The 16,676-nt window shown below is 51.5% G+C and overlaps 6 protein-coding genes across 6 annotated transcripts; 5 read left to right on the top strand and 1 right to left on the bottom strand.

The window, feature by feature from the left end:
* Nucleotides 1-510: 510 nt before the first annotated feature.
* Nucleotides 511-726, top strand: N7481_010934 (uncharacterized protein; the record flags this gene model as incomplete). Its single annotated transcript, XM_057270153.1, has 1 exon — nt 511-726. The coding sequence occupies one exon, from the start codon at nt 511-513 to the stop codon at nt 724-726; it is 216 nt and encodes a 71-aa protein (XP_057117327.1).
* A 974-nt stretch (nt 727-1,700) lies between these two features.
* N7481_010935 (uncharacterized protein) lies at nt 1,701-3,800 on the bottom strand (the record flags this gene model as incomplete). Its single annotated transcript, XM_057270154.1, has 1 exon — nt 1,701-3,800. The coding sequence occupies one exon, from the start codon at nt 3,798-3,800 to the stop codon at nt 1,701-1,703; it is 2,100 nt and encodes a 699-aa protein (XP_057117328.1).
* Nucleotides 3,801-5,234: 1,434 nt separating this feature from the next.
* Nucleotides 5,235-5,720, top strand: N7481_010936 (uncharacterized protein; the record flags this gene model as incomplete). The annotated part of the gene is made up of 1 exon (XM_057270155.1): nt 5,235-5,720. The coding sequence occupies one exon, from the start codon at nt 5,235-5,237 to the stop codon at nt 5,718-5,720; it is 486 nt and encodes a 161-aa protein (XP_057117329.1).
* A 2,751-nt stretch (nt 5,721-8,471) lies between these two features.
* N7481_010937 (putative serine/threonine protein kinase) lies at nt 8,472-11,607 on the top strand (the record flags this gene model as incomplete). The annotated part of the gene is made up of 3 exons (XM_057270156.1): nt 8,472-9,366; nt 9,415-9,512; nt 9,568-11,607. 3 exons carry the CDS (start codon nt 8,472-8,474, stop codon nt 11,605-11,607), a joined length of 3,033 nt encoding a protein of 1,010 aa, XP_057117330.1.
* Nucleotides 11,608-12,003: 396 nt separating this feature from the next.
* nut2 (mediator complex subunit NUT2) lies at nt 12,004-12,741 on the top strand (the record flags this gene model as incomplete). The annotated part of the gene is made up of 3 exons (XM_057270157.1): nt 12,004-12,034; nt 12,085-12,181; nt 12,324-12,741. 3 exons carry the CDS (start codon nt 12,004-12,006, stop codon nt 12,739-12,741), a joined length of 546 nt encoding a protein of 181 aa, XP_057117331.1.
* A 2,132-nt stretch (nt 12,742-14,873) lies between these two features.
* On the top strand, nt 14,874-15,977 carry N7481_010939 (uncharacterized protein; the record flags this gene model as incomplete). Its single annotated transcript, XM_057270158.1, has 1 exon — nt 14,874-15,977. The coding sequence occupies one exon, from the start codon at nt 14,874-14,876 to the stop codon at nt 15,975-15,977; it is 1,104 nt and encodes a 367-aa protein (XP_057117332.1).
* Nucleotides 15,978-16,676: the final 699 nt, after the last annotated feature.

Below are 16,676 nucleotides of genomic sequence, written 5' to 3' on the forward strand. Positions count from 1 at the left end.
CCCGGAGAAAAGACGTCATGCACCGCTGTAGTGCTGTGATTATTGCTTCAAGTTGGGTCTTGCCGGTTTCCATTCTATTCTCTAGATTTGCAAATTTTCTTTTCTCCTTGTGGATAAGATGATGTAGACTCGTCATCCATGATGAGCGAGACACATGATCATAATTGAAAGTTCAATATATACTAGTATTACTAGTGCCTGATTAATGTGTCTGACCCTAAGGGAAGTTTTCATCCTCTATGTTGAACAGGTCCCCAATTAGGCTTAAGTCCCTTCTGACTGCCGTCATGGAGTGTCTTATACTATGAGTCGTACCTACTGTCTCCATTCACAACTAGACTTCTTACTTTCACTCAGGCTTCTTCTCGCTTAACGCGCACATCTGAATACACCAGAAAATACCATGTTTTATCATGTCAGATATCCGCCAACATCAACTACTCCGAGTGAGCGCCCACTCGATGGCCTTCGACTCACCTTCTGGAAACACTCTGTAGACTGCCGAGTACGATGTTGATAACGACGGATTCCTCAAACACCTATACCGTGCCCGGCGGACCTCGCCTGACCGCACTCCCGGTAAAGACCACGTCTCTCATGGATGAGCGCGATTACCAAGATACCAAAAAGGAAGCCATACGCAGGGCCCGTGAAATCCTGGAAGAATGTGAAATCACCCAGGAGGCCGATATTGAACTAGTGGAAAGAAAAGATGACTCTGCCTAGTATTCATTTGGGCCTACTATTATGGAGGGGAGGAGCCCATTCCAACTCTCCTAGTTTGCTTGAAACATTGACCTCCACCGGAATTCTCACGATGGCGAGAAGCTGCCAAAAGAATACATACTGAGGTTGCCTCTCCACTTTGCCTGGGTTTTCAGTTGAACTGATTGGCGAGAAATTGAACCAGCTGAAAGAATCCTGCGAGCTCCCCAAGACAGATCCTTTTTACCATCAGTGGGAGAATATCGCCGGTGAAATCGGAAACATCGCATAGCGAAAGCTTTTTCAACATTTATTGCCTTCGATACGGGATGCCAAGCATGCCCAGTGAAGTTGAGGACCTGCCAGTTACCGTCTTCGGTAGTCTAACCTTGGAAGGAAGTTGGCAAAGGGTCCATCTACAAACGAAGTTCGGCGGATTAGAGAGACCCTAGCAAGGGCGGAGGTGGATGATGTGGATATTCGTTTTGGGAAAGGGTGGCCCATGAAAGAGGCACCACCCGAGGATTGGGAGATATATCTTAATTGGATGGGTTGAATGACTTTCTTGCTGGAGTATTTGCGAGATGGATTATTTGTTTGATTAAGTTTGATTCCAAGTGAAACTGTTTCTGATTCAATCATGATACTATATGCTATGTACGTCCCCAATCAACATCCAAATGCTCGTCAACTGTACTCGTAAAACCAAGAACGCGCATAAAAACAAAAGTCATTTCGGGGGGGAATCTCAATAAATATGGGGTAGGGGTAGTAGGCGTGGACCAAAAGCGAATGAATGTACCGTAGTAGGAAGAATGCAGCAAACTCCGCCGCTAATGAGAGAAGAGGCTCAACTCGAGAAAGCGCAAGTATGCAGGCAGAGAAGAAAAAAATATATAAAATCAAAAAGGAACCATCGCTAAATATGAAAATATGTTGAATCTGGACTTCATAAAGCCAGTTTCTGTATATTCCCATCCATCATCAAATATCCCTTAAATATAGCCGAGTCCGCCGAGGATGCTCTTGCATTCGGGGACTGGAAGTGCCGAGACGCCCAAGGCACGAACGAGGGCTCCACCGCGCAGGCGCTGGAGACCCATGGCAAGCTTCCATGCTTCAGTGTCCTGCAGGACAAACACATATTTCTTGCCCTCTTGATCGCGAATACTAGCGCGGAGAATGTGGAGGCCCCGGAACTCAGCCTGTGGCGGCTGGACTGGTCCACCGCCACTTGCGTTAGAGCCCCGGGCGAAGCAGGCGCTTGGGGATGCCAGTCGGCAGGTGTTTTTGCAAACCTTGAGAAGGTTGGTGGCGAAGGCTTCGGATTCTTCGTTGGTGGGCATCGAGTTCGCCGATGCGCCGCGACGGAAAGAGAATGGGTTGCTGGAACCGGGCTTGGGGGTTTGATTGTTGGATCCTACCTGGGGACACCAGATTTCAGCCAACTTCAAGGTCCATGCTTTGACGTCCCATTCGCGTTGGCCGACGCCACGAAGATCGTCATCGACGAAAAGACCTTCTGTTGTCATGCGTAGGACAAGACCATCGGTCACCATGCCTTGTCCAGAGACCAATTGTGCAACTGGAGTCTTCATGAAGGCATTGTTAAACTGATAAACACCCTGGATCACGATCTTATCAGGATCCTTGGTGGAATATGTGCTGCGATGTGAAGGCGGAGGTGTCGTGCGAGCTGTTGACTGCGACGGAGCATATGATGACTCGGAGTACGCAGAACCAGACCCAGATTCCTTCCCATACGGGCGCCGTGGACGATCGTAAGGCCGAAAGGAATACGCATCGTCTTCGATGGTTGTGTTGGCGGTTGGAAAGGGTGGCTGCTTCTTTGGAGAAGGTGTCCTGGGTGCGCTAGTTGCGCTGGCAGGAGCCGCAGGCTGCTGGGCCTTGCTTTTGGCCTCCTGGGCCTTCTTCTCTGCGTAGCGCTTAGCGGCCGCTTCTTTGAGAGCAGCGAATTTTGCCATGGCCTCCTTCTGCGCCTTCTCCTTGGCTGCTGCTTCCTTCTCAGCAGCCTCCTTGGCAGCCTTCTCCTTTGCCTCGGCGGCCAGTTTGTCGGCTTTCTCTTTAGCTTCTTTCGCGAGCCTGTCAGTTTCGGCTTTTGCATCAGCGGCTGCTTTTGCCTGCTTTGCGCGTGCCTCGGCGGCTTCTCTCTCCAGTCGCTCGCGTGCCTCTTTCTCTGCTTTGTCCCTAGCCGCAGCCATTTCACGTTCCAATTGCTCTCGACGCTCCTTAAGTTCTTTCTCCATGGCTTCGCGTTCCCTCTTTCTCTCCTTCTCCTTGGCTTCGGCGTCACGCTTGCGTTTGAATTCCTCCATCTTGCGACGGAGGTCCTCTTTGCGCTTGGCTTCTTCACGTTCGCGCTCCGTTTCAGCCTTCTTTCGGTCTTCCCTCTCCTTCTCCTTTTGGCGTTCTTTTTCCTTTTCTCTTTCTCGTTCTCTCTCGCGCTCTTTTTCTTTCCCGTTCTCCTCATCTTCCGCGTTTGGGGGCGCCTCGGTGCCGTGTTGATTGCCAGCATACTGGTTGCCATACTGGCCCCCGCCAAAGTTTCCGCTTCGTTGTTGTCGATGTCCTGACCCATTACCGCCGAAATTGGAGCCGCTGTTGCGGTTGGAACCGGAAGACTGGTCATTGGCATTGCGTCCAGCACCGCCAGAGAAGCCACCGCCGAATCGGCCACCACTACCATTGCCATTGCCATTGTTGTCGCCATCTCCCCGGGAGTTAGATTGAGACATTCCAAATGCCCAACCAGCAACGCCTAAACCAAGTGCGACCACCATCATTCCCATTCCTCCGGGGCCGTTGGAGACCGAAGCGATATACCATGTTTTGACGGTGGGAGCGACCAGAGACCATAGTATGACCACAAGAAGTGTGCTTGCAGCGCCGGCGAGGAAGCTGTTGCGGTGGCATTGTAGCGAGGGGAGGTATAGGAAGCCGCCGCCGGATGAGTGCGGCGGGACGATGAAGATGTCGTAGTTTCCGGGCGGTAGATCGGACGATTTACGGTATTCGCCGTCAGTGGTGTGAGGGTTCTCGCCGTGCGGCGGGGGAGGGGGCGGAGGGCCGTCCATTGCGATCGCAATCGAGTCTCAGGAAGGCAGATAATCGGATGACGAAAAATGATGCGATTCGGCCTGCCGACTCGGATGAACGAATATCGCGCAGCCGAGTATATTTTCCCTCTGGGTATATATAACTGGTCCAAACCAGCTCGAGTCAGTAGTGCCTCGATTCGAGTGATGCGATCGAGGCTAATTGAACAGGTTGTCGACACGGTTGCAAGTGAATAACCCGTTCATTTCGTTGTGATGAGAGATGTGCACTGAGGCCCTAGGCCATACAGTGCTCGAGAAAGCCGGTCAGAGGGTAGGTAGAAGAAGAATTATATAAAGCCAAACGAAGAACCGATCTTGATCTCCGAAGAACAACCGAGAGATGGGTGATCGGATAACAACGAGGGAGGGTTGTAACGGGAGATGGGAGTTGTTTAGGAGAGAAGTGGCCCGGCAGCCGCTAAGGATCGGCGGCTCCATGCAGTGAGGACGTGGCCATCACACAGCAAAACAACTCGGGCGCGTCCAATCCCACCCCTCGATCGCATCGCTTTACCAGCAAATTCCACGGCTATCTGATATTTCAAAAATGTTGAATTCCTCCGAAACCACGCGGTAACGAGCCCTACTATCAGTGGCACTGCATCGAGGGATACCAGGCGGGCCGATTTGAACATCCTTGCTTCGAGTCTAGGTCGTTTCGAAAAATCAGGGGTAATTCATTATCAAACCGGTGTTGTGACTGGGAGACTACAATTTAGAACCAATCTTTTTGGTATTCTGCACCTTTTGTCATTGAAACCTAAGCTAGACTCGACAATTGAATCGAAAAAAAGTGTTTGTTTTGGTTTTACCCTTTCGGGCGAAGTGCTGTCTTATGTCAGCGGGATATGAAAGCCTGAGGCAGCGAGGTGGATTGACGACACTCGGGGAAAGGAACACTTCGGGAAACAATAGGGAGGGAATGATTCAAGGATCTAAATGTGAATATGAATGGGATGCGAGGGACTGGGAAGTGACGTACAGAGAATTTCATTGGATTAAAGTAGTAGTTACCAAAACAGTAGTGGCCATCAAATGATGGCAAAACAGCTACAGTAGGCAAACAAAAGGGAATCAACTGGGTGCTATATAGGCTCATCCTCTAGCAGATCCGCCCTACCATCCTATTATTGATATTTTGTGGTTGTCTGGGAATGTAGCACACAGTTATGCCGGTGATTCTATCCATGGATTATGATCCGATTTTGTACTAGTAGTACCTAAATGTGCTTCCAAGTTTGGCTGCCGCTCTATTCGCTGTCGCTGCCACTACTCAGTACTAATATAGTACTTCTACAGGGTAGGTTTTATCCTGACCTTCTTTCTTGCCTGTTTTCGAATCCATCTTCTCGTCGCTACTACCCTCGTAGTTTCCTTCGTCTGTTCTTGAAAAACGACAATATTTTCAAAATGTCGGACCCAAGATCCTCCTCCACTACCACCTCAACTCGATTGAATGCTCATTCGATGAGCTTTGATTCGACCTCGCCCGCAAATTCCATCTGTAGTACCGATTCCACCGTTGACGATGAAGGATTCTTGGAATCTAACTACCTTGCTAGTGGACCATATCTATGCACAATCCCAACTCACAGCATACCCCTCAGAGACAGCCAAATTGACCGTGATCTTTGGGCGGAACTTATTGTGACAAGTCGTCGAATCTTACAAGACTGCAGAATCACGCAGGAGGTTCAGGTTGAGATAATCGGAAGGCCTTCAACTACTATCAATATTGAGCCCGCACCTATCCCGACTATTCTTATCATCTTCGACAGACACGACACCCCCTGTCCGCCGGTATCATTCTGGTGGCGTACGGCAGCTAAGAGAATCCATAACAAGTATCGCTCCCGCATCGAGGGACTTTCGGTCGAGCTTATCGATATTGATTGATGATGCCTACACTGTGCTTTCCTGTTCCTCAACCGCAGCGTAATGTATCTAAATGGGAATCTATCTGTAGTGAAATACTGAGTATTGCAGATGTTCGAATGTGGTCTGGGGTGTCTTGTTGGCGGTATGGAGTCGAGGAAATGCCTAGTGCAAACCCGGTCACCATGATCATCAGTCTTCTCGAGTCGGCATCGGGTACTTTCAACAGGAGTACCCAAAAGATCCGAAAAATATTGGCACAGGAGGGCGTAAATGATCTGGACATCATTTTCAAGATAAATGAACGGTGGAGGATGCCACGCATAGATGGTGGGATTGTGGACATGTTTCTAGTGAGAGAATCATGTCTACAATAAGTGAAACCTGGAGCTAGCATCGGTATCCATGGAAGCCCAACAGGATCTTCTACCCTGGGAGCCCTTGTGGGGCTCAAGTTCGCGAAAGACCCTAAATGGCAACCCTTCGCCCTTACTTGCTTCCATTGCACGTGGCCCTCTCCGAATAAGCAACCATATTCACCAGCCTTCAACTTCTGAGAATTCAATCCAGTTTTCCCAACAGATAAAAGAGCCGAAGAATAGCTGAAAGTTGATCAACCAGCAGCTTGCGATCTAAGAGAAGCAATTTCAGAATGTCAGAAGGATATTGACGCGCCGTTCTGGGCTAGACTCCGTGATTTTGAAAACAAAGTACAATCGGGAGACTCCATGACGCCGTATGATGTATCTCAGTTCAATCGTTTGGCCGAAAGTACGAACTTCTTGAAAGGAGACAAGGAATTATTTAAAATTTTTCTCGAAGAAGGGATCCAGCTGGGATACGTTTACGCTAGAAGTGGTCAGCACAGAATCCTGCCCACAAAAGACCAAAGGCCCCAAAGATACGACTGGGCGCTTATCAAGGTAGACCCAAGGCGCTTGCCTAAAGGTAAATGAATTACCCAAACATAACCAGGTATGGGAAAGTCTCTACTTCCGCTAATATTAGGTTCAAGTTTGTGCTGACCTTTAGATAGTCAATTACACATCCATCAGTCAGAACAAGGCAATTCATAAACCCCGATAGCCAGTTCTCGGTACAAGGAGAGAATGTTCAAAAAATTGGGCAATCAACCGAATTTACTCGGGGATTTATGGAAACGGTACGATCGGTGCATATCAATCATGCCAGAGATTCTGCACATGGGAAGTTGACTACCACCTGGGAGCACTCTGTAAGTGGAGGTGCAGGGGGAACTTTCTCACTCCCTGGAGACTCAGGGAGTTTTATCTGCTCTGGCAGCTGTCATATAGCAATTGGCATGCTGATCGGCGCCGACACATCTTTGAACATATCTCATTTTACTCCTATGTTGGATATCTTCGCTGATATCAAAACCGTCACGGGGACTCAAGATGTGCGTCTTTGCTGAAAGCTGAAGGTCAGACCTGCAAGCTGTGGATGGAGGATGCATTTACGGAAGGGCTTAAGTTTGCGGGAGGATGGAGTTTACTACGTTTGTTGGAGAGTGGGATTTGCGGGTGGATGGGTCGATACTAAGCAAAAATATTGTCAATGTAATGAAATTCTCTGCTTTCTACTTCCAAGGCCCTTGTATCCCATTAAGATTCATATTTAGGTCCCCAGACTATTCTCTATCTACGGTTTCCTGATTTGTTCCCACATCGTGGTACTATCTGAGGTCAGCGGCCGGCTTCAAGGCGGATTGGATCGGTCAAGAGCGGAGCAGGATGGATGCCCTGCTTCAGCAATACGAGCGATGTCGTATAAGCTAGATTGAGACCGTTAGTTACCAACCACGGTGCACGGTGGCCCGGAGTGCTGCTTTTGCTCTTGCGAGTCTTCTACCGGAAGGCACCCCTCCCCGATCATCCAGCTTTTCCCAATCCAGCGTTGAGGGTGGGGGAAAGAGAGCCATATCGATGGTCGTCGAGATTGCGGTCAAGCGGTTGTTGGGGAAAGATAGTTCAAGCGTAGTGGGTCCACGATATTCGAGGCGAAACGGCACTTCCCCGAAACATGTTCAGAGGTATACTTCGTAACCTAGCGGACAAGCGGACGTAGGTCACGTTAACAAGCATGTCGGATGGGATATTTACGCTGAGAATAAGCAGCCACTGGTTGAGTCTTCATGGTGGTGAAGGGAAGCATGGACAACCGCAGTCCCATGACGGGGCCATGAGATGCGGGCCCCTGATCAGAGCACTCGCAGATTACTCGTACTCGTAGACACCCTTGAAGCCGTTGAGCAAGTCATGGTGCACGCTGACCCTCGCCGACAGAATCAGCCTGTCATTAACAAAAACCAAAATTCAAGTTCGGAGGGATAACCGGGGGAGATATAGAGATAAAGTAGGAGACTAACGGCTAAAAAGCCTGTGTTGTATGTACTACGTAGGAGGCACCGCGCAGGCGGAGAGCATCACCGTGCCGCAACGTGACCCGCCGGCGGTGATTGGATCGTCTTTCCACTTGAGATTCCCATCTCCTCTGCCTCGTTACTGTTGACTTTCAACCTCGGCGGAGGCATCACTACCTACTTCTTTCTCTCATCTCTTCTGGGAAGATATCGCTCCCTTCCTTCTTCCCCCCTCCCGATCTCTCTCCGCCTCCCCCGCCAACTGTCCTCTTGGCCCCATTCTCACCCTCATTCCCAAGCACTCATCTCTCTCTTCCACTCCTATGCCGCATCGATAGATCGCAGACCCCTCAATCCAACCCCCCCTGCCCGTCTAGGGTCTTTCGACCACCATGTCCTCCTTCCAATCCTCTCACCAGAGCCACTCCGCTTCGCGCCATCTCCCCGCTTATAACCCGGTCGCCGCTGTGACCGCGCCTGCGGGGACCTTTCTCCCCGGGACTAAGGTCCAGGTCGGCAGTCACCGCGTGGTGATTGAGAAATATCTGTCTGAGGGTGGCTTCGCTCATGTCTACGTCGTTCGATTGCCCCAACCTATCAATGGCACGGAGACGGCGGTGCTGAAGCGGGTGGCTGTGCCTGATAAGTCGGCCCTGGCGAACATGCGCACCGAAGTCGAAACGATGAAGAAGCTGAAGGGACACAAACATATTGTCAAATATTTCGATTCGCATGCCTCCCAACTCGGCGGAGGCGGGTATGAAGTCTTCCTACTCATGGAGTTCTGCGGCGGCGGTGGTTTGATTGACTTCATGAACACTCGGCTGCAGAACCGCCTGACGGAGCCGGAGATCATTAAGATCTTCGCCGACTGCGCTGAGGGTGTCGCCTGTATGCACTACCTGAAGCCGCCTCTGCTGCATCGTGATCTAAAGGTGGAGAACATCCTCATCTCGGGCAAGGGAAGCTCTGCCATCTACAAGCTTTGCGATTTTGGATCCTCCGCCCCTCCTCGCCCCGCGGCGACATCTGCTGCGGAGGGTCGTTTGATTGAGGATGATGTGCAGCGACACACAACGCTGCAGTACCGCAGTCCGGAGATGATTGATGTATATCGGAAACAACCGATTGACGAGAAGAGTGATATTTGGGCACTTGGTGTGCTCCTGTACAAACTATGTTATTATACAACCCCCTTTGAGGAGGTGGGTCAGATGGCGATTTTAAACGCCACTTTCAAATACCCCTCATACCCCCGTTTTTCGGACCGGTTAAAGATGTTGATTGGTGAGTGCCAGAGGTCTCTGGTCGAAGAACTTGGCTAACCGGACACAGCTTCCATGCTGAGAGAGAACCCGCAGAAGCGGCCTAATATATATGAGGTGGTGCGAGAAATGTGTCACATGCAGGGCAAGGAAGTTCCGATTCGAGATGTTCGTGCAATCATTTTCCACTGCCGCTGTTCGAATTTTACTGACATGAAAGTAGATCTACTCTAACCGAACTGTTTCCGAGACGCGAAAGAATCAGGAGTTGCCTCCAACACCAACAGATGCTCCCCCGGTGGGAGCAGCCTACTCGCTCCCTGTCGAGGAAACCAAGATCATTCCTGAGATCGCACCTATGCGAAGAGGACGGCCAGGGAAGCCTCAGTCGTCACACGACTCTGCTCGAGCAAGTCCCTCCCCATACCGCGGTGGCTCCAAAGATACAACTTCTAGTGATCCATTTGCTGCGCTGGATGGAGGCGCGGCAGCCCGAAGCAAGAAGTCTGACGAGCTTTCTAAGCGCTTCCCCACCTTGGATCAGTTTGACATTCTCCACGAGAATGGAGACAAATTTGATTTCGAGCCGACGGCGAAGGATCAGGCGGATGACCATGGTCTCTCGCAGAGACTCACCAATGCTTTGGCCGACCAAGCATTTGCTCGACAAACCTCGCCAGAACGTCCAGCGCGACAGGAGCCTCCTTCCAGTCGACAATCGCAGACTTCGCCTGTACGCGAACCCCAGCAGGTGTCTGCCAGACAATCCACTCCGCTATATCAACCTACTCCTAAGCGTCCTGCAATGGTATCCACTGGGACCATGACATCGCCCGCTCAGACACCTCGCTTGCAAGAACGCACATTGTCCAGCCGCCCAATCTATCGATTCCCAACCTCTGAACAGGATCGTCCCTCGAGTCAGCCCTGGACACAGGAGGAACAGAAGAAGGCACCATCTCCCCCATCTTCGGGCTTGCGCCCTGAAGCAAGCCCGCGTCTGTCCTCGGACCGCTTGTCGAACCTTTCTAGCTCCACGCGCCCTTCTATGGAGACTTTACGACGCCCATCTGCACTAGATGCGAATGATCCTGTGGGCCGTTCAAAGTCTGCCATCGCCAAGGCTCGTCCAGTGTCAGTGCAGGCTGGGTACGTGTCGCGGGAACCGGAGGCGTCGAGATCGTCGTTGGATTTGTCCCAATACGAAGGCGGTGCGCCATTGCGATCAGTCCGAACAGAGCTGGATCGCGATCATGACCGGGCCAACATTTCTTCGGATATAGACTACCTTCGAGCGAAGGAAGAGGAGGAAATCAATCGCAAGAGGGAGAAGCGCTCTAGCAGCGGTGCAAAGCACAGCAAGCGCGGCAGCTTGTCTTCACTTTCACTTTCAGGCGGCAAGAACTTGTTCGCAGGCCGCTTCGGTGAGGCATTCCGCCGATTCGAGAGCGACAAGCCCGCGACCCCATCATCAGAAGAGGCCCCCAAGACAAGTCTGATGAGTGATACCGAAGCCAGAAACGACGACATGTCGCCGTACGAGGACGATGTTGTGCTAGATGATTTGGATCGAGACGACATTTCCCCGGAGACCCGCCGCGAGCTGGAACGCCGTCGCCTCTCCCAGGAGGAGAAGCGGGTTGCCAATGCTGCGGCCGAGTACCGACGCCGGGTTGCCGAGAACGACGGTGGAAAAGCAGGTGCTGAATCGCACCGGTCTCGGGCTATCCAAAACCGAGTTCAAACGCTTATCGGCGAGTCTAACAAACCCGCCGCCGCACCGAAAACCGCGTCTGGATATGGCAAGTACACCGAATCCCCTGATTTGCCGGCAAACCAGGGCGATGTACGTCCTCCATCAAACCCAATCCCTACATCCCGAACTCCTGGACCCGTCTACGGTGCCCGTCAAGGAAACATGTCTCTGCCGGACCGTCGCGAGGGTGCCAGTGTCCCCGCTGGGATTCCTCGGACTGCTACCTCTACGTCAACGGGTTACTCGTCTGGACAACGCCCGGCATCCCGGTCGGCCGCACCGCCAACTGCACCACCGAAGCCTAAGAACCTGCGCGTAGGGGCCCCGGATGCCTCCAAGCCCGGTGCCAGCAGCGAACGAAGTCACTCTGTCCAGCCGAACCCAACCAGTCCGGGTGAAGACTGGGAAACGAACTTCAGCCGGCGGTTCCCTAGTCTCTCTGGCATGGAAATGGAGACGGAGATTGAGATCCCCAAGTTCCCCAAGCTGAAGACGCGGGAAGTGTAATGCCTAGACGGATGTTTTATTTGGTGTAATGTTGCCGTGATATTAGCGTGTTCCACCTGGTGATTTGTATTTGATTCGGAGGGGTGCATATAGATAGACCGTGAGTGACATATGACATGAGGTATAACCCTCATTGAAACGAAACATCTAGACTTATCCCTTGCCGCGCACACAAGCATTGAATAGATAGTATACTAGATAGCACAGACATAGTTACACCCTACATATGTACTACATACGTACTCCCCACCAAGTGTGACAACGCGTGGTCCAGATTCCTTCCTTGGAACCTTGGATGCTTGCCCGTTCCCTCCGCCTGTAGCTTCCCACCGCCTTCTCCAACCCCACGCCCAAGAACCTCACCACATCCATTCAGCGATAGGACATACAGCAATCATGGCTCCAGTCCTACTGAATACGGTCGATGGTGTGTAACCTCTATGAGAAGCTACACAAGCCAAAGCTAATCATCCGCAGACGACCTGAAAGACGTGATCCAGCACCTCTTCGAGATCCAATCCGCGGTGCACGGCTACCTAGGCCCAGAAACGCAACAAGAGCTGGTGCGAAAAATGTACGTGAAAGAGCAAAGCTCAAGGATCTGCCGCCAATCCAATCTACAATCTTATCTTTCTTCTTTGCGCAAAAGTCGAAGAGGGAGAGGGAGAAGGAGAGAGAAAGAAGGAACTCCAAGCTAACAAGCATGATCATCACAGCAAAAACCTCACTCTCACTCTAAACACCCTCTCAACACACACCCAACCCGCACCCGACAGCGGCAGCGCAACAGATTCAGAACAGCAGCAGCATCAACAAAACGACGACCCTGCAAACCCGCGCCTCGCAAGCGTCCAATTACCGCCCGAGATAATCGACTACGTGGACAGCGCGCGCAACCCGGACATCTACACGCGTGAATTCGTCGAGCTGGTGCAGCGCGGCAATCAAGATCTGAAGGGGAAAAGGGAGGCTTTCGCCGGGTTCCGGGATGTGTTGGCCCGTGAGATGCGGAGTGCTATGCCTGAGTGTGCGGGTGAGGTTGATCGTGTTGTTGCGGTGACGGGGGGAACCGGGGTTGGGGGATTGAATTCGAGTTCAAATCCGAATGCGAATGCAAATCTAAATGCTAATTAAGATTTGGATTTGGGTTGAGCGGGCGTCGCGACGCACTGCACCGCACCGCAAGTTCGAACGGGAAGTGGAGGGAATAGGAAAGGCACGGCGAGACAGGGTGAGGCATTTCTTGAATTGCCCGGTCTTCACCCATCCAGGCCAGCCTTAGCCTGTCCTCTTCCATCCCGTCTCTGCCTCGCGCGACTATCGTGCAGCCTACAGTTTAAGGTCCCATTATCTATACGAGGTACCTGGTGGAAATACTCCGTTGTTTGGAGATCTGGGCTTGGCTGGACCGCCGGGCTGATGGATGGGCGTGAGGGAGCCTTATGGGGACATGAACGGATATTTTTCTGAGTTCATGATGATGCTGGTTTAATGTAAGGCCACCAGGGAATTTGTGTCCTTGGATGGAATGATGTCGTTGTTGGGGGGCTAGAATACGACTTGCGGTATTTCTACGGATCTGAATGGTTACTAGTACGAGGCGAAGAGGAGGGCGAGTGCCAAGACGGGGTATGGGGCGTTAGGGTCAAGTCGGGGGTTTCCGGGGTTGTTGAGTCTTTGTTCTTGTCGTGACCTGTTTTCTTTGTGAGGGTTTAGCGAGGCGCTGGGTGCTATTTATGGATGTGATTTGATTTGATTTTGTCGGGATTTTGGGGGTATTTTATGGTAGACCATCTATTATGCGTGGTGATAATGTACTCGAGAGACACTGCATAGTGGCGTTCCTCCTGGAGGCAGTACGCTGGGATATCAGGAGTCACTTTCCCCATGAACTGGTTACGTCGATACTTGCCCTAAGACACTCTATACAAGCGGATCTGATTGGAGAGGTCCTTGATTAAATGACCGATCACCGTTGACCATGGGAAAGGACACACCGAGTCTTTGGTAACCTAGGCTAGATTGCGCGAAGGCATGTGTTTCAGACCGGAGCACAGGATCAATTGCCGTGTTGAAAGCGACCGTGCTGGTGGCCGTGCCCTCTCCACAAAGAGACTCGTTGTAGCTGGAAGTTGGCAGGTGGTAACTGGCAGCTAGCAGCTTGAGTGGAGGCTATGACATGTCTATCCACTCTGGAGTCCACCTCCCCCAGTCCACTGTCCACCATATGTACATACGAGTATCGTACATATGTACTCCGTAGTCGGTACTGTACTTCTGGCACCTATGGTAGTACGTATATTGTCATCGAGATTGTTTTTTGTCCTTTCCTGTGTGATGAGCCTGCAGAGCCTCTGATCGTCTGCTGCACCTGCACACCGAAAGTTGCCGGCGTCCACCAGGTGTCCCGACGCTTGACCGCATTGAGGGTGACTCAGAGTGGGACTGGACTGGACTGGATTGGATGGGCTGGGGATCCTGGGGTGTGCAGGTGAACAACACAGACGGCAGGCGTCCAAGTTGCCTGGGAGTAGGTGTAGATGTAGGTGTAAGTATACCAGTGGGTACATGTATACGAGGGAGTTGAGTATTGAATGTGTCGAGTCGCCTGAAGTCACCTGAAGTCACCTGGACTGGAGGACTAGCTGGGTTGCTCCTGCCTCTCCTGCCTCTCCTGCCTCCCCCAGGTAAGGTAACACCCCGTTCCTTCCCAAGTTGCCCCTGACCCACTCCGGGACATCCCCAACCCCTCAACCGGGGAACCTTTTGACATTTACTCCCGAGTCCACTCCTGGCCTCCTTGATAATATATCCCATACATACATCCCATCAGGTGGACTCGACCTTCAATCTATCAATTCACTCGAGCATGGATCGCATCTGCGCCTTGCGGCAATTACCAGTTGAACTGTCCATCGCACGGCCCAGGAATAGCAACCAATAGTCGCCGCCCCAAGCGCAGGGATCGAATCCTTTCGCTAGTATCCCACATATCCCCGATCCACCCGTCTTTGTCGGGCGTTTTCCGATCTGATTGACTCGCTTTGTCTGCTTGCCCCCGGAGTAAGCCACTTCATGATCGACTCACCCCCCACCCGCGGCACTCGCCCAGTCCCAACCCAGTCGAAGCCAAGACCTAAGCCCCAAGCCCCCCCTCCCCCAAAAAAGCCCCCATATGAATCCTGTTCTCTCTCATCTGATGCTGCTGCTAATGCTGCTTCTTCCTTTCCCCACCTAATCATGTCCTATTCTCCTTGACAAGCACCATGGCGAATATCACCGCCGCCGGCGAGGGCATCACCGGCGGCATCAAAGGCACTTCTTTGGGAATGCAGATCACCATCGCTACTCTGGCTGGTGTCACTTGGTACAACGCTTTCGAACTGATCATCCTCATCTTCGTCACCTTTTCCCAGTATCGTGGTCTCTATTTCTGGAGCTTGTTCGTCTCTTGCGCCGTCGGCTTGATCCCATACTCCCTTGGTTTCCTCTTGAAATTCTTCGAACTCACCACTGCGACATGGCTGTCGGTGACCTTTCTCACTATCGGCTGGTGGACGATGGTGACCGGCCAGTCTATTGTTCTATACTCGCGTCTGCACTTAGTCCTCGACAACCAGCGCATCCTTCGGCGCGTTCTGACCATGATCCTTGTCAACGCTGTCTGTCTTCACCTTCCTACCACCGTTCTGACCTATGGCAGTAACCTCGCGGGAGAAAGACATGTCCATCCTTATATAAACGGGTACAACGTCATGGAGAAGATTCAAATGACTGGCTTCTGTCTACAGGAGTTCATAATCTCGGGCCTTTACATTTGGGAGACAGTCCGCATGATACACCTCGACATGGACCGCTCTAAGCGCAAGATTCAGTACCAACTCATCATCATTAACCTGATTATCATCATTATGGACATTGGACTTCTTGTCGCCGAATACCGCGACTACTATATTATGGAGACAATGTTGAAAGGCGCCGTCTACAGTATTAAACTGAAGCTTGAGTTCGCCGTCCTCGGCAAACTAATCCACCTTGTCCACAATCACGTCTGGAAACCCGAGTCCTTCTCCGTGCCCCGCGAACTTCCTGATTTCGTCGATGCGACTCGCGTCACCTCGGACCTTACCCACGCCCCAACCGCGCAAACACATACTACCCGAGGACAATCCTGGATGGATGACGATATTTCCGTCGCCTATTTCGAACATTGCCCGTCTCGCGACCAGAATGGCAGCGCAGAGATCCCAAATTCGTGGGACTCGGGGACACATATCAGAAATCATGGCGACCATACATCAATCGATTTCAATGACCCCTGGTGTCACTACCAGCGCCAACCTGCGAGCATACCTGAAAAGCCAGGATGAAGCCCTATACCCGATGTTGATACTCCCACCCACACATATATCACCCTTCCATACATACTTCTACCATAATTTCACTCATTGATGAATTTACGACTTATGTGACATGCGCACGCACATGTGATATACCACCGCAACGCAACACCCCATACAGGTCACATATGTACCTTGTTCATGCACTGAAATTTGAGTCAAGTGCATGGGTACATTTGTTTCACCCTCGGGTCTCGCTCCCGGCCTTCGGATCCCGTCCCCCTCGCCTATTGTGTGATTTAAATCACAATATCTCGCGCCCCGCGCAGATGGCGAGGGGACTCGGGATGATCTAGTTGCACATACACTACTTCTTGTATATAGACCGATTCGGTCAGTCTACTGGCTCGTGTTGAATATGAACAAATATGAATTTGGGAAATGCTTTTATAATTGTAGGGATAAACATGGCAGGTTTTAATATGGGTGTCTAGGTGGCGCCCATGTTATCAACTGCTTGAAAGTAACCAATTGCCTTGGCATCTGGTAGTAAGCCGGCCTCTTGGCATAAATGCAGAAGGAAAATACGAAACAAAAGCGACATTGCACTCATCATCACAATTGTATACCTGCTAACCTCCCACTCCTGCCCCGCATGGCATACAAGTTCACACATCATCACTAACGCCAAATTATCGCCCAGAAACGCAAAAGGAAAAAGATCCCCAG

This window comes from Penicillium waksmanii (assembly GCF_028829765.1).
Source record: "Penicillium waksmanii strain IBT 27052 chromosome Unknown utg000009l:1.0-4314994.0:1.0-4318279.0, whole genome shotgun sequence".
NCBI lineage: Eukaryota > Fungi > Ascomycota > Eurotiomycetes > Eurotiales > Aspergillaceae > Penicillium > Penicillium waksmanii.